A 16720-nucleotide genomic window follows, 5' to 3' on the forward strand; every position below is an offset into this window, starting at 1 on the left:
TTGAATAAAGACTGATTTAGTGTTAAACAGTTCCACAGTAAAGATCAAAATAACTAGCTCAGAATTATGTATTGATATAATAAGGTAAAAGTATTTTCAGAGCAGTATGCCTTGCTCTACTTTTACGATCTAAATGTTTTTTTTTTTTACAGAGAGCAGCGCTTTTTTGTCTGTTTGACCAGACGTTATTTGTCTAGCCTGAGGAATTCGGAGACAGGCTGAACAGACTGAGTGGACCTCGGCTCAGGGCGCAGACAGTATCAGAATTCAGAATGGCGTCTGCAATAGCTCATTCTGAAAAGTGGGTGTCAGAGGAGGCGTGAGGAGGCGTCCTTTAAAAAGTTTTGCAACTCCTGTTGTTCCTATCATGTAGGCGACGTTTGTCGAGTCGTCCTCGCAAATGCGTCGCCCCCGGGAGGTGATTGATGAGGGCGTGGCAAGCTGCTGAAGGACACACATCCTCTGGCTTGTTGTGCATAAGAATGCGTGACAGGGTGAAGTCCAGACTCTGAATGCGGGGTGCAGGTGGGAAAAGCTCAATGATCACATGGACATAAACCAAACTGACCCTGAGGTCGTCCTCAGTGGGTCAAACGTCAGTGGTTATTAACAGGGACAGCAGAAAAAAATGGGAGTATTATTGACCCATTGGAATCAATAATTCTTGATTAAAGCTGAAGATCAGTCAATCTAGGATTTTAAATACACATTATGGCACTTTGTCAATATTCCTCTGCCATGATGAAAATTATTTGTTCTTAACTGAGCTTCCTGATTATATAGAATAGAAATTAAATATAAAATTGTTTGGGTTTTTGTTCTAACACTCAAATTAAGGACCATTGCACCCTTTACTGATAGTGACCAAAGTAGATGTTGAAAATTTTTTCATCAAGAACTCTGAAAAGGTGCAATTAATTAATCTAATTAAAATCCCAGAACAATTTCTGGTTAATTTCACGGTCACTTTTTTTTATGTCTTTTAATTTGTTCGCAATTAATTTATAATTATGGTGTAATTAAGTAATTTTTCTACATCTACAGCAGTGTTTTAGAACCCGATCTGGTGAAGTATTGCAGCAGTAGCCTACAGTGCATTTTCCAGGTTTTCCTTTATTGAGTTAAAAGTATGACTGTTTTTTCTGTTTACACAAGAGAGGACATGAAGTAAGATGAGGCCTTAAATGGATCAAAGCAGAGTCTTGAAATATGAATGGTTTTATTGTTATTTTACAGGGGACCGTTGCTGGGTCACAGTTGAGGCGAAACATGTGAGCGCCATGGGTGTAACCGATTTACGGACCAAGTTTGGAGAGACAGAGAAAACAGATTCTTCTTCTATCTGTCTTGTGTTTCTCTTCTCAGGGGCTGTTAATCACAGATCGTCTCCCACAATTAAAACAAAAAAAGTAGCAGATGGATGCTGGAAAGCTGATACTCTAATAGAGATATTTACAATATTTATTTCCAGCTCTGGAGTATTGGGAGTTATTTTTGTTTTGTTTCGTGATGCTATTCAAAAAAAAAAACAGCAGGAGAGCAAGAGGCCTCGCATCAAAAGCATCTCTTGGAAGAATTTGCTTCACACTCTCCTTGAACTGTTGCTTTGTTCTGATAGGAATATCTCATACTGATGAGAATAGTTGCTCCAAAATAGGATACAGTTGCTTAGCTGTTAGCCCAGAAAGTCTCTTCTTCCCAGTTCAGGTTTTCTTAAAGCTTTTCCTCCATCTGCTGTAAACTTACCTCTGTTGGTTTCATGCAACATGTTTTAATTTTGAGTGTAGGCTTAAATGAAGGTGTCCTTACGTAAATGACTAGCTTTTTTTTTCATTCTTTTCTGTTCCTCTAAGGCAGGGGAGAAATCTGAGAAAATCACAGAAAATATCCCATAAGCACTGCTCATCCACCCACTAGGAATAAATGGCACTCCAGCAGTGTTTGAGAAATGTTAATCATCGCTCCGACTGGGTTCAGACCGTGGAAACGTATAAGTGGAAAAGACTCACATCTTTCCTTTCAGAACCTGCGTGATTCTATATATACTGCACAAAAATATATATGCAGAAAATTACCAGCTTTACTCTGATGAGTGTTGACTATTTCAGATAAGCTATTTGATTGTGCTATATATCAGGCCAGGAAGGTTGAATAATTAATTTATGCCCCGCGGTCCTGCGGTGCTCACCGTATGTAATACCATACGTAATATCTCCATAATGCAAACACACGCAGAGGAAAGTTCATTGGTGTTTGATGCTCTGGCAGCGGTAGCCACAAGCCTGTCACAATGCGTACACATTCAGTCTGTTTAATTGGACTGAACTGTCTGACTGTCCACCTTTTTTCCCCCCGTCCTCAGCGAGCTTTCAACACATATTTATTTACAATCCAGTCGGCGGATATCTGCCTCGGTGAGTGGTGTAATTCAGAGCGTGTGGCCAGGCCTTCCCTCAAAGCATCTGCAAACTGACCTATGAATATTTAACATGTAAATAAATGGTTTTAATAAACACATTCCACATTAGCATCAGGGTCGCTGCCAATATATGCTATATTTAGTCTTGTCAATGACAGAACCAGGAAGAGATATTTAAAGAGAGGACAAAGGATAAAAATTAAGTTGCGCTGCTGTGAAAAACACAAAATTTGCTGCTATGTCATTGTGTCATCCTCTATCTTGCTATTTTCATTCAGGCTGCTGCTGATGGTTATGTTTTTTTTATTTATCTATAAATCTGTGAATTATGTGAACTCATACAAAAATAATCCCTCTCAACCATCAACCACCCACCCACCTTGCTATTTTCTAATTTTCTTGCTGTACTTGGGATGCTTTACTAACCCGAAACGCCAGTATTTAATTACCTGTGAATTACACTCAGCAATTAACTATCTTTCTGGTGTGTTCACAAACAGCAACTGACAAATCCTACTTATTCTACCTTTATGAAAGCTCCACAAAGTAGTGAACAAAGTCTGAAGCCATGCTTACAGCTACATGCTGACCTAATGACATTACGTAAACATACAGAAACCTTCATGAAAAATATATCATTATTTTAGAAAAACATTTTTTTTTGCATGTGGATGCACTGAGCTTTCATATCTGATTTTTTTGTATTTATACCATTTCCTGCAAAATAAATACATTTATTTTAGTTAGTCTTATTAGTACAGCTTGATGGTATGGTATCAGTCACATTCAGATATTGATCCAATGATGGCACTAGATAAAAAGTCACAAAAATCATTACAATTCATCCTGAGGGGACATGAACATATGCACCTAATGTCATGGTAATCTATCCAATAGTTGTTGACATTTCACTCAAAACCACAAATACCAACCTCATGGTGGTGCTTGAGGAAAAGTTGTCAAAAATATAGATTGATTGATAAATGGTTAAGATTCTCAGTTTCTTTCTATCAATGCGACGGTATCAGCTGCGTTTTCTCGATCTCTTTTCTCTCCGACAGTTGACAGTTGATTAGATATCTTAGTTATTTTTAAAGGCCTGATCTAACAAGAACAAAAATAGAATGTCTCTTGAGGGTTAGGTTCCTCGTTGTCATTTTACGAAAAAATAATTTTCACCTTTTAATTCAGATGTGTTCCAAAATGTACTGGGCTCTTCCCTTGTCCACGCTGCCCCCTTCCAACAAGTTTCACAAAAAGAGTCCCAGTAGTTTTTCTGTAATCCTGCTGACAAACAAACAGCACTGAACACACAAACCACCTTAGCTGGTAATTATATAAAAAAAGAGAAAAACAGCAAATATTTTTCTGGATTAAACAACTAGAACTATCACATTTTTATGCAAAATGCTGCCAGTTGATTTTTAACTCTTCTCTCCACTTTGTAGTCTAAAATATAATAAAAAACTGGATGTAGTGTGTGTGTGTGTGTGTGTGTGTGTATGAGACTGTGTGTCTTCACTGCACTGACCTGATTATTGATTATGATACATATGAGACTCTTCTTGTTTACTAGAAACAAGGTGCCTTTACACACATTCTGCTCTAAACACCGACATGCCATTGAGAAATATGATACAAGTTATATTAATAAACGTGTGTCATTGTCTCATTTCATTAAGTGTGCATACAACGAAATACATCATGCAGCATCACTTTCCATTTGGATGAGTGCCCAAGTGGCCGCAGCAAGCTTCACTTTTATTTGCTTCTGCACTTCATGTAGAATTTGACCTTTTGTGAATGTGATGGTATTTTGATAATGACATCACCATCGAGATCTATTTAATGATGCATGATTAAATACTGTTTGCTATCAAAGAGAAAGCAGTGCTCTGTTTAGATGCTGGGCCTGGAGCGTGTGTGTGGTCTGGTCAGTGTGTGTGTGTGTGTGTGTGTGTGTGTGTGTGTGTGTGTGCGCGCACACCTCCGTACCAGTGTGACCGTGTGATGTGGTAATCATCTAGATTCAGGGAGGAATCTGCCCATTAGTGTCACATAGTGAGCAGGCAGACGTCCTCGGGGTCACATGGCTCAGGAGAAATCGAGCAGGCTAAGATATACAGAGCAGTTTAAATTAATTGGGAAGCACTTCAGTAGCTTTTCAAACATTAACCACAAATGTTGGAGTTTATACTGAGGGCTGCTCCTGCTCTTCAAACATGCAGGGCCGGGGGAGTAGAAAATGGTTATTGTTTAAACATTCATCTCATTTGAGCTGCTCCAGCTGTATCTACAGTGGATATGTGGGACAAGTCTCCCCAAAGGTAGTTATCACTTGTTTGTATGTGCGTGTGTGTGTACCATAAATTCTCAAATAGTGGCCAGGGCTTTTGTTTACCTCAGCTGAAGACGGAGGCCTTTTCAGAGGCAGGGTATTATCAGAGCGGGCACTTAGTATTAATTTCCCCTGTTCTATAATTATATTTGATATACTATATTTAGAAGACTCCCTATTTTCTGATTTGCTCCACTTTGTTGTGTTAAAATGTTGTTAAAGTCTGCTGTTAGATCTACAGACCTACAGAGTGGTGGTGACTTCAACAGGAATTTTAATTTAGACTAGTTGACTCATTTAAAAGATGGAAAACATGCAGTAAAATTTATTGATTGATAAGGTTTAACATGGTCTGGAAAAATATCACGTTTTGTGCTCCATAACAAGGTTAAACCCAAATATAACACAGAACATTTCACACTTTGTTCAACTTACACACTTTATTTCATTATGTTTTTTCATCAAAAAGCAACGGTCAAGATAACATAACAAGGAGGGTCTTTGTTTGATTTAGTCAGCAACTTGAACTTTCTGTGTGCACTTTGCAGTTGCTCCCACGGTCTAAAGACAAAAATGTTAGGTAAATTGAAGGCTCAGATGTGACCGTAGGTGATCATGTGTGTCAGACTGGTGATGCCTCCTGCATTGGCTCCTGCTCCGTGTGACCCTGAACAGGAGAGGTGGAAATAAATCTGAATGGGTGTTAAGCTAGCTGATGTGTGGCCGGGAAGAAATATGGATCCCGAGGCCAGATCAGTTGGGGACTCACGGCTGTGCCCTTGTGTGAGTGTGTGCATACAAGGAACGGGACAGGACTGGGAAACTGACAAGGAGACCCATTGAACTCACTAGTGCTGGTTCTCCCCGAATCCACATCAAAATAGTGAATATCAGTACAAGCGTACGCTATATTTAGAACATTTTCACTGCTTTGCTTTGCCGTCAGAGAGCTTTTTCTGATTTTCAAATATTGCCAGGCAAACTCCACATGGGAAATCAGTAATTTTACCTCGCAGAACACGGGAGCTGCTAGTCTACAACTGCCTCTGTTGATTAGCTTGTTAGTAGTGAATCCAAAGTTTTCCTTTTAAAACACAAATGATCCTTTTAAAACACCAAAGTTACACAATAACACAAACAAACTAACAGTTCGAGGCGGTCATAGACCAGCAACTCCCTTGTTCTGCGAAGTAAAATTGGTTTGGTTGGTTTGGAGAGAGTTATTTGGCTTATATAACAGTGATTTCTCATCAGGAAAAGCTGTTTGATGGCAAACTAAAGTGGTGAAAATGTTCTAAATATAGTGTACACTTGAACTGATGTTGACTTTTTTTAGGCAAATCTTTTTTAAGTGGCTAAAATACCTTTCGCTGCTCACCATGTCCACAGCAGTTCATTGCTAAGCTTTGGTGCTGGTGCCCCTCTCTGCTTCTCCTAACTGGTGACGTGCCAACTGGCTTTTACTGTAGCACTGATTATAGAAAAGTACCTCATACAACCTCACTTCTGTAACAATCTAAACTATTCCTCTAGATTCTGTCCAGGGTTCCCGAAACAACAGCAGCAAATACTTTGCTCCATAGTGACGGTATGAGGCCTCTGATGCACTTGAGAGTTGGACTCCAATACAAATTGATGTATGCACCGCAAACAATTCTTACAGTTTGTTTCATCCTGTTTGAAGTAGCAGAGGTGTGGCGCTTGCTGATGGAGGACATTACAGATCATGCCAGGCAGTTAATCACAGAAAAGGATGGAGAAAAGGATGCTAAATGGACTTTCAAATCGTTTCCTCTGATTGTTGAAACTTTCTGGCACCCATTCTGTTGTATTATGTGGCGGACCTCACCCGTCTGGAACCTCAGCGTTTTATAACACACAACCATAATTTATAACGTTTATTTGAGATGCTTGTTGGCTCAGGTCTGATGGCCATAAAAGTTTGTTGTGTTGCCTGTGATGTTTTATGTTTTTTATGTTTTATGTTTGTTTTATGCAATTCTAAAAATGGCTACAGTTTACGCCTAAGGTGATATTGTGTGGATAATAAAATGACAACATAGTGCCAAAAATCCTATTCAGTTATTTGTACTGAATATTACTGCATAATAGCAATATATGATAGCATCCAGAGGGTATTCCAACATACATGTATGAATCCCAAGGAAGCTCATCCAAAGACTCCAAACTCCATTTGAAATTTTCAGTTTTTAATATTTCAAATTGATTTTCTAGTTTGAGAGTTAGGGGCCATTTCAAGCCACTGAAGCTCTTATAAAGATGTTGATTCATGTACATTATACAGCATTCCTTGATATTTTTTTGCACTGTGGTTCATCTCCTGTATGTAGACTCAGTGACCGGTGACCTTTGCCCCGTCAAAGTCAGTCAGTCGATAAGGTGGAAAGTTCTGAACATTCAGCAAATTCAGAGACGGCAGAGCAACAAGCTGCAAGACGGTTCAGGATAAAAGGAGGTGCTGCAGGCACAACAGCTGACCTTTTGACCTGCACCCTCCGCCCACTCTTTTGTAGCATATTGTACACGATCAAAGACAACTACGGATGAGAGCGGAGATGAGAGCTAGCCATTCGTCGACCTGCCTGGACCAGGAGGTGACCCTGTCTGGAAGGCAGCTTCCTACGGCGTGCTACACCTTGCTGTGTGAATGTCGAATCCTGTCTACAGAAAGTCTCATTAGTGATTCTGATTTTGAAAAGTCAGCTGAAATAGAAGGCTGGTGTTTTCAGGCGTTGAGGTCAAACCAAGAACAAAGATTCCTTCAATTCACAAAAGGCATGTTACACCTTCTTATAATAAAAAAAGTGAAAAAATAAATACAGGAGGTGTGTTTCCATTATGCATTTATGCATACATTTTTATGACAAGAATTTTGGTTTTGCCACAGCCTGCATAAAGGGGAGTCCTGATAATGAACAGTTCATCTATATATAATAGTTTTCATTGGCCAATTTGCAATTGAAGAGCCTCATTGGCCTACTCAGTAATCAATCATAATGGGAAAAAAGAAGATCATGTATGAGGCTTTTCCATTATCACTTTTGGCTGAGCAGAGTCAAACCATGCTGCACTGATTTGCATTTCCATTTCTAGTTTTATCATGCCAAGTTGTGCCGAGTTGCGCCTGAGATGAATTGTCTCCAGAAGAGGGCCAAAGCACGGCCAAGCCACCTCCAGGGAATCTGTGGCAACCCCCATCCTCCCCTAGACACATGGTTATGTCTGTGCAGCAGGAGAGCAGAGAAAAAGACGTTTTTAAGTCTGTGTGTTCAGCTGTCAGTCGTTTCATTGCTTCTAACTGAATTTCTGTGGTTTTAATTAAATTTCTCTCCTGTCCTCCATGTTTGTACTTTCAGGTGTCTGCTTATTTTAATGTTTAATGTTACTTTCAGCTGTTTAGTGTTAAGTTACTCTTGATGCAAACCCAATAATTGCTGATTTTTCTGCTTCAACTTTTATTATGAAGAAAATATAGGAAATTAAGTGTTTATTATAGGAAATTAAGTGTTTATTCACTCTTGTACAGTTGCTTGACCCACGACAAGTGTCCATTAGTTAAAAGACACACTTTCAAATAAGTAGCCACGTAATGGAGATGCAAGTCCTTGCTGTGCTGGGCTGATATGCCAAGTCAAATCGAGTCAAACCAGGCAAACACATGTATAGGGAGAAGGGCTAATAGTGTAACGCATACATAAGTAAAAGTAAAATTACTCATTTGAAAAAGTAGGCCTACCTGAAAAATGGCTTACTTAAAGTGATTTCAGTGTAATTAGTTACTTCCACCCCTTGCAAAATGTAGCTACAGTTTGTCTAATCTACTCATTTTTCTGCTGCTGCCAGCTGATCAAGACTGCCTGGCTTTGGGTTTGACAGTGTTGTACATATTTTTTAAATCAGAAATAAAAATAAAATCTTAAAATGGACACATTTCGATTATCGTAAAGAATCTGACATTGTTTAGGAGTCCTAATGGTGCAGACAAAGTGTGTTTTATGCATGGGGCGAACAGTTTAACACAAGATACAGATCATTAACCGTAGATGGGAGTCATTTTTCTGCTGCTAATGATGGCTCATCTTCTGTATGTGTAACTAAAGCTTTACATTGACCAAATTAGCATCAGTAACTATAAAACAACCACAGCCGACGCTTTTCATACAGTATATCCACTATTGATGTAGATATCCGTCTTTCCAATCTCCAGAGACAGTCTGTATTACCTTATGGCTCCTATAAATCTGTCATCCTGTCCTGAATGTAGTATAGTGAGTTATTTAGTTTCTGCTTTGATGAAGTAAGGCAGAGCATTTTGCTACCAAACTGTCTCAAGTGTCAAATGAAGAGAGTTCTAGCATTACTTTTATTTTCACACAAGGGTGTGTCTTAGATGGTCCCATTGGTTGTGTTTTGTTTCTCTTGGCTGGCCTTTCTTTGCCCTGTGTGACTGCTAATTTAAAAAAAAAAAAAAAGAAGTTTCGGGCTGAGTTGAACTACATTGTTGCTCACATTTGGAAAAAGGCACTACCCTTCTTCTCATTCTCATCACACTGGACGTACAGCACAAAGCTAAAGGAAACCAAGGACACAATTTCAGGAAGTTTTCTTTGGCCTGCAGAGAGAAACCAGAGAGGAGATTTTTCTGAGATCCATTTTTAGTAGCGTCAGAGGTTTTGGTGTGGGTGGTGGGGGTGGACAAGGAGTGCCTGGTTCAAACCGCAACATGTGTGTTTTTGCCTCTTGGCTGGATGTGGTCTGGGTCTCAAGCATGCAGGAAATGGTCTACGCTGTCCAGCTAACAGGTGCAAGTTAAGTCACTAATGAATGGGCTAAGTATTTCCCAATTAAAAAAATATATGAACAACTGCAAAATTTTAATCAGAAATCGATTTAGAAAACAGCACAAATGTGTACATTTCCACTGGGAGCTCTATCATTTTGATTGCTTTGGTCCTTTAATCCCAACTAACAACTAACCATTAGTCTGTGAACGGCACTCTACTGTGTGAACAAATATAAAATAAAATAATAAAATTCTTTATGTACCTTTTGAAGCAATCAGGCATGGGTTTGTACAGCCACTAAGAATGAATTTCAATTAAAAACCAATGCATAACCACCACTTAAAGGAGAAGTCTGTAATAAAATGTGTCATCAGAGATCAAGGAAACATGTTGAAATACTGCTTCTTGTATGCCTGTTTAATTAGAGTTAAAGTTAATGCAGAATGATGTTTATGAGTTGTAAGAAATCATTACTAATCTTGTAGAAGGAGTAGATGTTTATAATAGTTGAACTGAGCAATATGTTAATGGAGTCTGGTTGGCAGTGCGACAGACAGTCACTGAAATCGGAAGTCCAGAGTGTGTATTTTCAGAGCAGTCGGCCTTCGTTTTCAGGATAATAAGCTTAACTTTAACACTGGCGGACAATAGACAGTTGTAAACAGCTGATCAGCTTACAGTGGAGGACACTGACATTGTTACGATGTTGTGTGCATCCTGCGCTCCTGTGGAGCTCCTGCAGCCTGCAGAGCTTTCCCTGAGTCTTGGGAGGAGCAGTTGGGGGGGATTTAATATAGACTCTGCGGCTCAAGCTGACAATTTGGACTGCTAAACTAATTTTTGCACACACAATTCTTACAGATTCCTTTAATGTTAGTGCTGAATATAGATAGATAGATAGATAGATCTGTGACTTAACTTTCGTCTCTGTCTCTTTCTCTTTCTGTCTCTTCTCCAGGGACCTGAAGAATAATTTGATAAGTACAGTGGAGCCCGGGGCCTTTCGTGGTCTGCTGGCTCTGAGGAGACTGTAAGTATGATGAAGCCTTGTAATAGCCTTCTCCAGGGGACACGGGGACAAGTTCTCTGGCTTTAGAGACAACGAGTGGGAGTGTCTAAAGTACAGAGTGAAGAGGGGACTGAAACGCTTAACTGAGGCAAAAGTGCTGAAACTACTGTTTGAGGCTTTTCTGAACTTTGTGTGTCTGGGCAATGCTCAGTGAGGGCGCAGTACCCATTTTAAACAGTGCCTCCCATCACGTTAGTATAGACTCACTAGATTCACAAATGTGAACTGCTGGGTGTGACCACAATCTGCAGGATTCGGGGGTTTTCATGTTTTGCTGGAGGGCACATCAGCAGGAGGTGTTAAGGAAAAGGAGCATTTGTCATTCACTCTCTCCACTGAGATTCTAGGGATTACAACTACTAATCTCCTGCCGCCTGGTGTTTTAAAGCAAGACGATGTAACCTTTGCTAAAGACACACTGAATTCCTTTCCAATTACGATCATTCTTCAGTCACATAGTTCATCAAAGTGCGGCCTGTGTGCTAATGACGGCCCTTCGAAACATTTGACGTGGCCCCGGAGCGTGGCGCTTTAGTCGTCTGTGGTCCATTTCAGCACTTTCACTTTCAACAGCCTACATTTAATACACTGCTCGTCTACTGTGACAAACTGCATACCCTTAACAAACATCCATCAAGTTAGGAATGACAACTTGTTGAAAGCTAGTTGTTGGCAGATAGTGGCACCTTGTGTCATGGAATCGGGTTCTGTCATCAGCGCTAGTGCTGTTAGCTAAAGCAAGCAATCTTGGTGGACAACTTGGCCATTTAGTATGGAAATGAGATGGAACCTCAGGGACAGATCTCTCTTATCTGCCAACGAGTGAATTCGATGCTCACGGACTTTGATGGTTATGTGGCATTATGAGACCGATCACAAATCCTATGACAAGTTGATATGTTTTCCTGTGTGGCCGTCAATCATATGCTGGCTCCATAAATTGACACTCGGTCATCAAAATCATCTCACGTCATCTTTGACAGCTCCTTTAAAGACATAAAGGACGTCTTTGATCATGTGTAAGAAACATGATTCCTAATTTCAGTTGATTATACACTAGTGAAAACACTCTTACGAATATTATATTTCATATATAACATTTCTGTCATATTATGCCAATAAATGCCCATGAATTCTACACACTGGATCTTTTATTTAACATTTTAATTGCAGCGCAAGTAGAGGAGGAGTAGGAGCCAAGAAGTTAGAAAACTGAAGCAGAAATCAGTCAGTTAGTTATCATAGTTAGACTTTCAATGAACTGCTACAACCTGCATAGGTAAGGGTCGTGACTGGCTTTGGGTCTGACAATTTTTATCTGAGTTTTATATTTAAGAATGTTTATGGTCTATTTGTTCCAGATGTATTGTGCTGTACCCTCTGCTGTGTTTTTTCTTCAGCAGACCTTCTTAATGGAGCTTAGTCAAAGCCCTTTTGCTGGGACACTAATTACTAATTTGTCAGGTTACAGTTACAAGTAGACAAGGCTAACAAAAATTAGACTAAAGACGCCTTTGGGTGTTAGCGTCTGTCACATGACCCTCACCTTGTATGTTGTAGCAGTCTGCTGAGAGTCCCGCAGCCACTGTAGTAGTCCCCTAAGGCTGCAGTGGTAAAAAGTATATTGAATAGAGCAAGGTTGCATTTTTGCTAATGAATAAAATTTAATTTGTAAAAGAAAATTTCTCTTTCAAAAGTTAAATATTTTAGTGTTATGAATATAAGAATATGCATATTAATTGGAACAAACCTTTATTTTTATTCTAGGTTTTATTTACAATATTCAAACTTTGACTTTGAAATGTCTTACAAACTTGCAATGTAAACATCTACAAAGTAATGATTTTTGGCCATAGAAAAAAGTAAAGTGAGAGTCTTCTGTTTTTGGTTTCTTCTACTTGAGTAATTTTCTCGACGATTACTCTCATCCTGGCTTTCTACATATAGGCTTCAGAGTGAGTGACATGATTGCAGCCTGATAGTTAGTGGGATCTGGGCTGGCAGGGATGCAAGCGGTGAGTTAGCCGTGCTGATTCGGGGCGCGTGTGCGCCAAGCTCGGGGAGCAGCAGAGTGCTAATTTAAGTGCTCCCCAACCGGTGATTACTCGAGTGCTCTGCTTATTTTCCCACAGCTGCTCCAGCAAAGCAGCTCTTTAATTACAGAGTGCGAGGGCACGGAGCCACGGACGCGACAGCGCTCAGCCACTCGCATACGGAAGCCCACTGCATTTGCATGTGTGTGTGTAGGTGTGTGTGTGTGTGCCAGCAGTGGTTATATGAGGGGTAAAAGGTTACAAAAGGTCAGGACAGATATTCCAGGAAGTTGAACAGATGAATGAACATGGCATACTAACACAGCTTTCACAGCTGTTTAAGTTCTCTGTGTTTCAAGGAGGCAAGCATGCATGAAAATAGATCCTAACACGGACACATGGTTTTACAGGTGATTCCTATTCTAAATTCTGCCTCCTGTTCGGACTACGGTATGAGTTAAATTGATGATCGCTATGTTAACAGAAAGATAATCTTCTCTTTTTACCTCTTATGTCTGAACAGGGACCTGTCCAACAACAGGATTGGCTGTCTCTCCCCTGAAATGTTTCTCGATCTGGGCAACCTCTCAAAATTGTGAGTAACTGCTAAATTGAAAACATGCGTTGCTCTGCTTCATACTTGATTTGCACCGTCCCTATAGGACATGGTGTTTGATATGAATTTAGTAATGTATAACAAAATTCAGTGGCAAGTCTTTAGTGCACGTGAGGACTGACCTGTTTTCTTTTTTTCCGCAAACAGGAATTTATCTGGGAACATCTTCTCCACTCTGACCGTGGGACTCTTTACACACCTCGTGGCTCTCAGAGTGCTGTAAGGCAAACACACACACGTATAATATGCATAATACATACAGTTATCTAAGTTGTGGTTAAAACTCCCGGATTTGTTATCGTCCGGGGTACAGAAGCAGGGGTAAAAGTCAAGAAGTTACAGGCTGTTTTCATTGCAAATATTAATTATAGCAGCAGAAGCACAGGTGTGACTAATGTCATTACCGATGGCGTGCCAGTGAGTCAGCACGCACAATAGACCTTCCTCACAGCAGCCATTTTGACATGAAATAGTGAAGTAAACACAGCTGTTACCAGTGAGGCTAATTAAGGATCCGTTCCATTCAGGTCAAACAGAGTCAGGTTGCTGCTATTGTGCATGTTGGCTCACTGGAAATGCTTTGCTACACTAAAGTGAATGGGACCTTAATTAGTGTAAACTGTTTACCCTACTATTTCATATCAATATGGCTGCCCTGAAAAAAGGTCAATACTTGTGCCCTGAAGTGCCATACGTGAGAATTTTGTTACGTCTGTGTTTTTCCTGTTATGACATGTAAAAATGTCTGCTGTGATAAACGCACGTCGGATGAATGAAGTCAAAAAGTGGTCGCCTAAATCCAGTAACACAACCACGAGCGCGCAGATTTTAACCGTTCGCTGGTTTTCCCACCAGGCACTTCACCACTGAGACTTTGTTCTGTGACTGTCAGCTTAAGTGGCTGCTCCTCTGGGCTCGAAGCAACTCGGTGAGGATTGGCAACGACACAGTGTGTGTGTTCCCCACCCACCTTCACGGACTGGAGTTTCACAACCTACGTGAACAGCAGCTCAGATGTGGTAAGGGCTTACTATGACGGTGTGATAACAGTGTGACGTTAACATAGAGCGGGCACTAGATAATATTTAGCAGCTCTTCAATTTAAGTAAATTTAAGCAAGAGAGTTACATTTAAGAGGAAAATACTGAAAATCAATACCTTAAAGATGTTAAAAAAGGTCATAAATCATTAACAATATTGTGTTCAATGTGTGATATTCAACCCACACAATCAGTTTACATTCCCGCAGGTAAATATTTAGTTTTTTTTGCTAGTTTTACCCCTAACTATTTAGCACTGCTGCCAATTAGCTCGACAACAACTGTAGGGTTAGCTGTTTTGTTAGTACTGTAAAGTAATAAAGTTAAAATCATGACACTAATAAAAAATATCAGATAAAATGTGTGCTACAAAGTGATGTAATGTTATTTACCCTCAGTGGATTTCTTGTTTTTACCAGTAATTAAACGAATAGTGTAATATCTCATTTCAACTCAAACAAAAACTATAATAATAGTGTTTTATCTCGTCCTGCATCAGAAAAAATTGTGGCATAAAAATGATATCCTACCCATAGTCCCTAAATAATTCCCATCATAATTAGCACTTTCCTTAATTAGTTCATTTATTGACTCCACCTGGCATCCCAGGTGTAAATCAGTCCTTGAATAGAAGGCCAGAATGAAAATCAGCAGGGCCATGACTTCTGAAATCTCGTCTCCTCCAGACAGTCACATGGGAACTGTCTGAAATGTTTGCTTTCTTTAAGGGGACGTGTCTCCACAATGTCAATTTTATCAAGTGAAACAAAGACAAAATAGAACATATAAATGCTTTTTGCTCTTGTTTACATTTTCAAGAGAGGCTGCATGATTATTTTGATTTTTGGAAATCAGCAGGTTGCAATTGTTAGGAAGAAATAAAGCTTTAGAGTCGTAATCAGTTACATCTTCAACAAGATTAAGCTGTCATTGAGAAATTAATGTTATTTTTAAAGTGATTAAATGGAAATGAAGGGGATACTTTTATTTGAGAGAATAACACCAGGGTCGGTGGTTTTGTTTGGTGTTCCCTTAATTACTTAAAAATAAAAGTACCACATGACGTGACTTGGTTTCCATGAAATTTAAGAATTTTCCTGTGAGAGAAAGCTCCACCTACATGTCTATCTATATGTGGACTGTGTAAGCCTGTAGTCATCTGGCATGCTGGCTCAATGGTTAGGACACACATCTCCAAGCTTTAAAATTGTAGTTTCAAAATCTTGCCAGGCAAGACTCTCTGCAGGTCTGGCTGTGTGTGTGTGAAGTAGTTTGATCTTGTTTTAAGGTTTCTCGTAGCTTGACATCCTGACTCATTTTAAGAAATTCTATCAAAAGAAACTCACTTATTGCAGTGGGAGCCAAATTTGCCTGCAAACTATAGAAAGCTCATGTTTAAAATAGTGGACAGTGAAGAAATAACAGGCCTTATAAGGGAACATTGAACGGTTTCTGATGATGGACATTTTGCTGAGCTGTGACAAGGTATAGATGTCTACAAGTTAAGGGATATCTTCACCCTTTAAGAATGCCCCCCGAGACTTCTTATTAGCAAGAAACAATTTAATTTTGCTAACATTGTATTTTCAAGTGGTTAGCACAATGAGAACATGATTAAATAGATCTATTCTGATAATAGGTTTCCCTCTCCACTGTTATCTCTCCACCTGCTGTGAACTGTTTGACAAGCCTAATATAAGGCGATGATTTAGTGCAAAATTGCCAGAGAGAAAGCTCCAGGCAAAAATTGTCTCATCATACAGTCTTTGTGCAGTCTTTGCCCTATTATGTACCACCCGTGTTGGGGGCAGCAGTCGGCTAAAAAGCCAGAGGAAGGAGCATGTGCGTCAGAGGTCGCCAGTTCAAATCCTCAGATCAACTGAAGAGATCTATGCAGGGAAAATAATCGAGGTATGCTCACGTCTGGCTCTCAAATTTCTATCCAAGTGCTTTTCGTAAAGCATGTAACACTTCAGCTGGTAGTCATTATACTGACTTTGCTCGGTGGCCAGTGGTAGACAACTACAGTTGAACTGGGCAGTTGCCAGGTGTGAAATGTCTGAACAGCAGCAAGTGGTTGGTGGTCAGGTGTGCTCAGCAAAACTTTCCCTATAATTATAGTTTTGGAATTTGTTTTTTCATATCAAAACTTGCTATTACCCATAGCAGACTAGCAGAAAAAAGAGAAACAAAGAAAGAAAGAATATGAAGAATATGTATCTTGTTTTAGAAAGCTAGTGGAGTTATATGTCTTGTTTCAAAAGGCTGACTCATGTGTGGAAAAGTATTTTTGATATGTGCAATATTTGCAAAACTGACTATGAAATGAGCCTGAAAAACTAAGAGATTAAGACTTTGTTGCAGGATGGTGCGTCAAACAGAGTTTTAAGCAGAACAAAA

At 39.6% G+C, this 16720-nt stretch overlaps 1 protein-coding gene across 1 annotated transcript in view; it reads left to right on the forward strand.

Annotated features, from left to right (window-relative positions):
• adgra1b (adhesion G protein-coupled receptor A1b) overlaps window positions 1-16720 on the forward strand; it is a 178212-nt gene that overhangs the window by 20133 nt on the left and 141359 nt on the right. The window contains exons 3-6 of the mRNA XM_084735557.1: window positions 10521-10592; window positions 13188-13259; window positions 13428-13499; window positions 14136-14299. Coding sequence (XP_084591683.1) covers window positions 10521-10592; window positions 13188-13259; window positions 13428-13499; window positions 14136-14299 — 380 coding nt within the window. The remainder of the gene's footprint in view (window positions 1-10520; window positions 10593-13187; window positions 13260-13427; window positions 13500-14135; window positions 14300-16720) is intronic.

Source organism: Lutjanus erythropterus, chromosome 14 (assembly GCF_056507025.1).
Source record: "Lutjanus erythropterus isolate fLutEry1 chromosome 14, fLutEry1.hap2, whole genome shotgun sequence".
NCBI lineage: Eukaryota > Metazoa > Chordata > Actinopteri > Lutjaniformes > Lutjanidae > Lutjanus > Lutjanus erythropterus.